General features: G+C 37.2%; 1 protein-coding gene across 1 annotated transcript; it reads right to left on the bottom strand.

The window, feature by feature from the left end:
• Window positions 1-6,121: 6,121 nt before the first annotated feature.
• Window positions 6,122-6,538, bottom strand: LOC101303370 (ethylene receptor-like). Its single transcript, XM_004289201.1, has one exon. The coding sequence runs from the start codon at window positions 6,536-6,538 to the stop codon at window positions 6,122-6,124; it is 417 nt and encodes a 138-aa protein (XP_004289249.1).
• Window positions 6,539-9,300: the final 2,762 nt, after the last annotated feature.

The following is a 9,300-nucleotide window of genomic DNA, read 5'->3' as shown; positions in this document are numbered from 1 at the left end:
GAGAGAGAGAGAGGTGAGACTCATGGATTTTGAGGGCAATGGGCAAAGAGAGATTCAGGGGTTGAACGAAGATGATGATAATGAACATTGCACGAATTGGCATGGAGAAGACTATGGTTGTTTGTTGTGCTCTCTCCCCGTTGTGTAATTGATTTCTTTTGTTTTGGCTAATATTTTAACTTAATTACAGGTTAGGAAAGTATTGGTTGAAGTGATCGAAGGTCATAGTAACATAATATTTTAGTTATTGCAAGATTCTAACAGATGAGTTATTGCAACGCAGAGGTGTCCTCTTAAGCTCAAGGTGTTCTTTTTGCTGCAACAGATATGAAACTACTCAGCGCATTTTTTGAGATTGTTCCATTATTTTCTTGAGGGAATGGTTGGCAGCTATGTTCCAAAAAGTCTTCAATCGAGGTACATCACACTCTGATTTTTTCAATGCCTCTTTGCTTACTGGATTTTGCCCCTCTATCAAACTTCTTTGGTTTATTTTTGGATGTAATATGTTATGGTGTATATGCTTTGAGCGAAATCGTTTAAGACATAATGAAGGCAACTTTTATCCAACACGCTTCCACCTCTTTTTCTCTAGTGTTTTAAAAGATTTTGTAGGTTGAGCATTTAAACCTGCAAGATAGTTGTTGATTGCTATCCAATTTTCAAATGGTTGGGTTTGTCTCCGTTGCGATGTTCGACTCCCAGCTTCATACCGGTCTCATGGCATCCGCCTCCTGATCATCATTGGGTAAGTCAACATTGATGGGTCCTTTCGATTCCAAACCAAGCGGGTCTTGGAGGAATCTTTAGGGACTCCATTGTGACTTTTTTAGGTGATTCCTCAAGAAAAATGATTGTCAAAATAGTGCTATTGAAACTGAATAGTTTGTTTTTGTTGAAGCCATATATATTGCTTGGAATAAAGGTTGGCAAAACCTTTGGGTTGAAACATATTCTTCATTGATTGACCACTACTACTCTAGCCTAAACTTGGTTCCTTGGTACTTGCGGGTACCTAGGTGTAATGCTATGTTTCTTACTAGTCAAATGACTGTTAAAATGTCTCATATATATATAGGCGCAATGCTATGCAGATGCAATTGCAGATGTTCTTACAAACTATGAGGCTACTAGTGGTGATTATCGGTAGACTATCTTGCCTAGTTTTTTACGCCAGTCGTTTGGTTAAGATGCCTTCTCTAGACTTGCTTTTCATGTACGCTGGCCTACGTAGACGGTTTGTTTTTTATTGTATATTTCCTTCTTGTATTACCTGGCTATTTTTAATTGCTTATCTTTCATGTGAGTGGTTTTGGTCTAGTCCCTCGTCTCTCTACTGCTCTTCTATTCCATTAATAAGTTGCTAATAAGAGACGAGCAGTAGACCCTCGGTTGTGATGGTCCCCTTCAAGTGTGGGGGGTGACTTGTTATCCCTTCACTACAAAAAAGAATTCAGTTAGCCACCAAAGTTTGCCACGGCTTAGTTTTGCCGTCGCCGTTGGTCTAATATTTGCCACGGCGCTGCGACAGCAAACATGCCGTCGCTAAATTTATAGGAGTTTGCGACGGCAACTGGTAAACCGTGGCAAAAAAATATGAAATTTGCGACAGCAAACAAACACCGTCGCATTCTTTTATATTAATGGCTACGGCAAGTTATAGGCTATGGCTAAAAATGTGAAAACACGATATGACTGGGTTAACAAATATTGTTTGTTTCTTTCTCACTCTCAGTCTCACCAAAACTGCATCTCTCTCTCTGAAGTCCCAATCCAATCTTTGCCACTCCCTCAACCGCCGTTACAATCTCCACCCGTCCTCAACCCTTCGACCCCTCCTCTCAAATTCCACACTCAATCCAAGTCCTCAAAGCTCTCTTTCCCCTATTCCCGAAACCCTAATGGGAGAAAGCTCGTGGAGGCCATGGCTAAAGATCTGAGGTCCGGTTTGGAAAACCTAATTGGCAAATGGTCTTCTGGTGTGGGAACTTCGATTCAAGGTATGCACACTTCGATTCAACAAACACCAAATCAAAAGGAAAGGAGGGTGGAGGCCGAGTTCATTCATAATTGAATTGAACTTTTATCATCATTTGGTGTTTGTTGTCTTTCTGGAAAATTTGGGACTTTTTTTAAGTCTGATTTTCTTGATTAATTGGGTTTGCACCAGGTGATTTTCCTTTTTAATAGTGGGGTGATCTTTTGTTTTGTTGTTGTGTCAATGTTCATATTTCCTGGGTTCTGTGTATTTGAGATTTTTTTTTCCTTTCTTTCTTTGTATTTTATAAGTTGTGGTATCCTGTTTTATTGGATAAAGGTAGGTTCTTTGTGGACTGCTGTACAGAATCTTAAAATCTTCCATATTCTTCATTCATATAATTAGAGCTAGAGTTTATGAGTAGGTTCTTTGTGGACTGTTATAAACCAGCTATATGAGATGAACCCAACACAGTATAGGTGGTTTTATGAGTAAGTTAGACCATCAGATCATTTTATCACTTTTGTAAACTTCGACATGCATACTTTATTGGAGTTTGTTGTTATCAGTTGTCATTATTACCTGAGCAATGTTGGTTATTCCATAAATTGAGATGTAATTGGGCTTTGTAATTGTTAATGAAGGCTTGAAACAGTGGGAGCCTTTCAGATTCGGTGAGCTTGTGGATTGTATAGGACAAAATGTTTTCCATATCTTGAATATATTAACCCAAAGAATATTTAGTTGAATCAGTTTTACTAATGCATAAATTTGGAAATAAATCTAGTGACTCTCCTTAATAAAGAATATATGCAGGATATCTTGATAGGAGCAGTGCCTTTCGTCCCTTGCTTTGAATTGAACTTGAGTTAAAATGGTTTAAGCAAGTCTTGTTACTATTTCCATACTATAGCAGGGGCTTCATCATATCTTGATTCATTTGGAATTGGAATAGAATTAAAGCCATCTCCCATGACCAAATTCTCTGATTTGGAATTGGAATAGAATGGTTCATTTGGCTTTGTTTGCAGGGTGTGAGGACAGTAGAGTTGGTTACCACGTGACTTTGCTGTAAATTTGGTTGGTCACATATGGAGAAAGCGAGTATGGGATACTAGAATAACTGGTATATATATATCTATCCCAAGTAGAACTAATATAGCTAGTTTTTGATTTACATGAGAACATAGTAATGTGACTTGTGGAATTAGGTTTTTGGCACTGCCTACACTTGGAGAAGGGTGGCACAATTCAGGTATGAAAAATTTATATGAGAATCAAATTCAGTGTGCCCATTTTAGTTTAATTTCAAAATATGCTTTGGAGACATTGGTCATCCTATATAAGTATATATATTGCTTTTTCACTCTTACTCTTATTTAGATGGCTAGCCCTTTAACATTGAGTACCTGTAGAATCAGTTATGAGTGTTATATTTTCAGGCTCTGCTTTTTTCTGTCTTTTAACTTCTCATTGTTTGACCTTTTGTTTTGATTAAACCTTGGTGAAGAACTATGGAAGCAGCACGAGTGGGGTGGGGTTTTGAATCCCAAATTTCGTCATCTCAGCCGTGGTTTCTCATAAATGTCTGTGATTTATGAGGTATCTTGGTGATTTATTTGCTTCTTATTATTTCTCTTGGTTCCAATTACTGCTGCAATTTTTGTATGTACGTTGTTCATGTTTATTAGCCGTTGTTTGGATTCAGCTGAAAAATACATGTATTAGTAAGTTAAGGTGTTAATTTGGTATGGGTTGCTTTGAATTTATTCTTTGTTAAGATAGAATTGTGTTTTATGAAAATTGTGATTTTACCCGTTGTCTACTGCAAACCCAAGTTTGTTTCTTGGTGTTTAAACCCCTAGCCTTAAAGAATATATTCCAGGTTTTAGTGTGTTATGTCCAGAAAAGCTAAGACTCACACAGACCACCAAGTTTATCTCATGTGAAAATATATATTTATATATATGTACTTTTTTGAGGGAAAGCACTTGCCTGAGCAACATTTCCAACATCCAAAGCAACATGGTTGTAGTTCTCCCACAGTTGATAGCTGTTTCATCTGATAGATGTTATATCTGAACTTTTCCTTTCAGGTTTGACAAAGGTTCATATGTATTTGAGATAGTCGTGATGTTCAAGATGTATATGACACTGATGGAAGCCAAGCAGTAGCTACTAAAGAATCCCTATTGTTGGTATACTGACATACAATTGAAACTTTGGTTCTTGAAGCTTTGGCTTAGTTGGTTTTGTGCTTGTGTCAAGGAACTAATTGGAGAAACACTTAGAGCTTGATGTGCTTGTATTGATAGTTTTGATGTAAAATTGGTAATAATTTTGAGAGATTTAATTCAGTGTAACAATTCTTTTTCTAATATGTTTAATTTCTTTTTGCACAGCTTTTGTCTGAAAAAAAAAAATCTGGCAAGCTAATATGCTTGTCAGATATATTTTTTTTTTAATTCATAAATACAACTTTGCGACGGCCTTTGCTGTCGCTACATGCCGTCGCTACCATTTGGCGACGGCTCGTTGTTGTAGCCAAAAGCAACGGCCACGCCCTCAATGGCAACGGAAAAAATGCCGTCGCTAAGCCGTCGCCGTTGCTCTTTGGCGACGGTAAAGTGGCTTTTGGCGACGGCAATTTGCCATGGCTAACTGAATTTTTTTTTGTAGTGCTTGCAGCAGCTGCAGAGGGGTAAATATAGCCTAATTCTTACTAGCTTAAAAAAAATTAATATTTTAGTTTAAAATTTTTAATTTCTTGTAATATCTCATAAAAAGGTTTTTGTTTACTAGTCTAATTTCCCCAAGCAAACTCAAAATATATAGGCAATCCAAATAAATGACTTTATCTCCTAATTGAAAGGGGATAATACTATGTTACATTATAAAAATAAGGCCTTATCCTCGTGCTTGAGAGACCATACGGTGGCGGCTAGAGTTTTCCACTGGTGGCTGTGAATTTCAAGTTGAGAAGGGAGACTTTTCTCCTCTTTCATGGCTGCTTCCAAGCGATGGCGACTTGGCTCGATGAAGTCTGAACCTGGTAGGCTTCGGCTTCTTGATATTTGTTGTAATCACGTCCTGAGTTTGCAGCAAAGGTGGTGTCTCTAAGAGATAAGATCAGAATGACAACAGGATGAACGGGTCATGGTTGTTTTAAAGTGGAGGTGAGAAGAGGAGTCAAGTCGCTGTTAACGGTGACCTCGATGGTGGGGTCAATTAGAATTGGGTCATTTGCCAGATCGGTAGGATGTGTTGATCATTCTAGAGGCGAGAGCAAAATGCAGTCTGATAGTTGAAGGTGTTGATTTTGCAGGCGTGTTGAAGACTTGTGATGCAATAGAGATTGTTGTCGAGGCGGATGGTTTCGAATCAAGGTGGTGGAGGATCCGGATCGGGGCATCAATCTTATTGGGAAATTTTGACTTTCAATTGGTGGTTTGACGCCGACTGGGGTCGAAAATGGAGAGAAGCTATGGCGGTCAAGACTATAGTTTGCTTGTCGTCGACTGTGTACGTCAATATGAAGGTAGTTCATCGGGTACCAGCGATGGTTTGGTGCCTGACATTTGATAGACCTGTTGGGAAATCTTTGTTAGGGTTTCCATTTTGGCTCTAAGGGTTTCAGCCACATGGACCTTTATTTGGGTCATGGGTATCATTTTCAATACATGGTTGTATTGGGTTTTTATGGCCCAACGTCATGCATAGTTTTTGAATAAGGGGTAGGTTCGATTCACCTTGATTGTCATTATTTATCCAAATCTTCTAAGGGTTTGGAGTCTGCTGAAATAATTGTGCTCAATCGTCCCCTAAAGGTGGTGGTGTAATTAGGTCTTGGATCTAGCTTAGGTTAGATTTTGAGTAATAAAAAGAGGTAACTTCTTATTTTCGGCCCTACAAGGTGAGTTATCTTTGCATTTCTTGCTGATTCTTAATATGTGGTTGACTATATATTCAAAAAAAAAGAAAAAAAAGATAGGCAATCCATATTAGCTATATTATAATTTTATTCATGACAAGGTGATGATTTTAATCAGCACAAGTAATTGAACAATATAGCTACTACCAGGATTTGGATACCACCTCATCCTGGTTAATTGAAGAAAAACAATGTGTAACAAAAGCCCCCCATCATATATGATTATTTTGCTTTTCTATATCAAGCTCTGCAGCCTTATTCTTCAAAAGCAACTCTATGGTCTTAACACTCAACAAGTCAGGAATTATATGCACAAGCATCAACGCCGTTGCGCAAGACACCACAGCAGTAATAACCTTGGCAGTAGTCATGATTATAGCCACCGTCCTAGAATGAATGTTGAAAGTCCACAAGCTAATCAGATGCGTGATGCCGCACAACAAAATGAATGCACTAAACTGCCCAAGAACCCATTTATATGGAAACATTGCCAATTTCTTCACAAAGTATAACAACTCAAGAGGGATTGAAAAATATGCAACAGCAATAAAAAAGTTCGAAATGTATTGATATTTGATCATGAGCTCATCAGCCGACCATTGTGGCTCAATACAGTTGCATGCTTCCATCAGAATTGACCGACCCATGATCACTAATTCTAAATGTCTACCGGTAATTAAATATGGGATAGTCACCTAAATCCTGGTCGTCGGGAGAATCAACAGTTGCTGCGTTTGAGTTGAGAAACATAGAAATCAAAATTTCACAAATAAATGAGAATACAATAAAATAGGGAAGAAGAAGGAAATCAAGGGAAGCGATGATATACTTACCTGTTATTGTTGACAAGGATGGGCACTAAAGTTTGAGAAGGTTGAGGGATTAGTTTGGTGCTGGGTTTGATTTTAGATCTATGAGACTCTCTGTGTGCTGAGAGTTTGGATTATTTAAAGAGAAGAATGAGGCACTCTGGTCCTTATTCTGTGGTGGATTTTTAGTCTTTCCACTTTCCTTTTAGTCCTCTTTGCCTCTGCCAACCATTTTGCTCTTTCCAAAAACGATACCGATGACGCTTAAGGTTTTAGATTATAATACACGTGGTGGTTCGTCTTAATGTCATTGGTCCGTTTGATGTGTACTTATTTTTTTATTGGTTCTATTTATTTGATTTCTTCACCTGCTAATGAGTAACACTTAGTTAAAGTTTTATGACGTTTATGGTCTCAGATTATGTTACACGTACATGATGGTGCGAGTTAATGTCATTGGTTCACATGACATATTTTCCTAATTGGTTTTCTTAATTTGATTTTTCCACCCTGTGTAGTTTGTAACAACTAGTTAAAATTTGATGACGCATAGGGTCCTGGATCATGATACACATGGAGGTTCGTGTTAATGTCATTTGTCTATATAACATATACTTATTCTCATAAAATAAGTATTTTTTTTAACCCCTACAATGCTTTCCACTAGATTTGGATGATATTGTTCGCTAGAACCACCACGTGGTAATGTCACGTGGTACCCTGAGACCATAGAGTAGTTACTAAATAATTTGATGACATTGAAGTTAGGTGTACAAAAATATGCATACAACATACACCCTCCTGCCAATGTTATTGTGTAACATTCATCTTATTCTCCATTAATCCATTTTGCATTGATTCTATGTTAGTTATACGAACATAAGGTTGAAGTATTTTAAAATTCATACTTCGTAGCTAGAGATAGTATAGATTAGTTTTATGTCCTGTGTTTGACAGTAATATTTTTCTACTTCATGTTAGATTATCATTGAATTTGACTTTCTAACACTTTGGAGGACACTGCATCAGTACGTGTGTTGCTATAAAAATGAGATACTACATGGCACCACATGCCAAAATTACAAATGTTAATTGTCTATTGTACACCTGGCTCTATTAAGGAATCTCCAACTTTTGGCTTAAAACCAATAAGGGGATGTTTGTTTCACAGGATTGTTATAGCAGGGCTAATTTCTATATTAAGCCTAGACTCTTTTAACATGGCTTATTCCGAACATGAGTCTGACTCATGTTTGGTGCTAGTAGGATCAAGCAACATAATAGTAAGTAAAGCCAAAACCATCAACACCAAAAAACATTTCACAAAACTTAAAACCAAATGATTAATAGCATTCAATGAAGCATAATATCCACATCTGAATATTCAGTTCTGATAATATCTACATACATGAACTGATTGAATTACATAACTCGAGGATTGCTGCAACTGCACAAATGCACATAACGTCTGTAAAAAAAAAAAATCCATATCTCTTTTTCCTTCTTTGACATGCACCAAATCGCAATCTAAAATATGAAACAAACATCTTGCAACTTACAAGATGGCAAAATCAAATCATTTGGGTCCTCCCAATCCAATCAAGATCAGCCCATAATTCAGTTTACCAGAACGAACTTATAGCATTGCCGAGGAAAAAGAATAAGGAAAGAAATAGAAAGGAGAAGTAAGAACGAAATCAAATCAATAATTCTGGAATAAAACTTACAATCTAATATTATCTATCTGGGCTTCCTCTCTTTCATTCATAATAGTTGGGGTGTTCCTTTGTTCTCCGGATCTCACTTCTGGGTAATTTATATTATGAGATGGAGTCAGAAGCTGTAACGGCCGATCTTTAACTAATTTGGAGAGAGACGAAGATGGTGATTGATGGAGAAATTGATGATTAAACGATCAGAAATCTTTTTATACAACTAATCGATGAGAAGAGATTAAAAAGTTGAGAGATAGACTGAGAAGGCGGGGAGAAAAAAACAATGGGCGCGTGAATTTCAACGTCTATGACAAAGGCTTCTACAAACCCACCAATTTTTAGGTCGTTCTGGAAGACAGTATCGAGACGTCTCAGGGTTTACGAAGTCCATTAAAAATAATCTCATTTCCACCAAACACCGGCTATGTCTCATTATACAATATAATCCAGTCCAATCCCGTGTAGTCCCGCGGATCAAATACCCCCTAAATAGGGTTGAGTTTTCCAAAATATCATCTCCCAATACAATTCAATTTGATCTAAAATAGGATTTACCTAAAAAATGTCATATTATGACAACTAGTTAGAGGGGGCTGGATCTTATTTTTCAAGAGCTTAGTGGAGCATGGAGCCCACTATCCACTATCAATTATGTTTAAGGTTTAAATTCATATAGTACTTGAATAATAATATAAAGTAATAAATAACAATAATAACTTTATGTTTAGGTTTCATGGGTTGGAGATGCAAAACCTATGAATAACAATAATATGTGTGAGTGGCCTAAAATTTGAAGTTGGGTTTAGGTTTTAGGTCAATGGTTGGAGATGTCTTTAAGGGGTTAAGATCAACATCCACATGCAGCTC

The sequence above is a fragment of the Fragaria vesca genome, linkage group LG1, assembly GCF_000184155.1.
Source record: "Fragaria vesca subsp. vesca linkage group LG1, FraVesHawaii_1.0, whole genome shotgun sequence".
NCBI lineage: Eukaryota > Viridiplantae > Streptophyta > Magnoliopsida > Rosales > Rosaceae > Fragaria > Fragaria vesca.
This window is presented reverse-complemented; position numbering and strand designations above follow the sequence as displayed.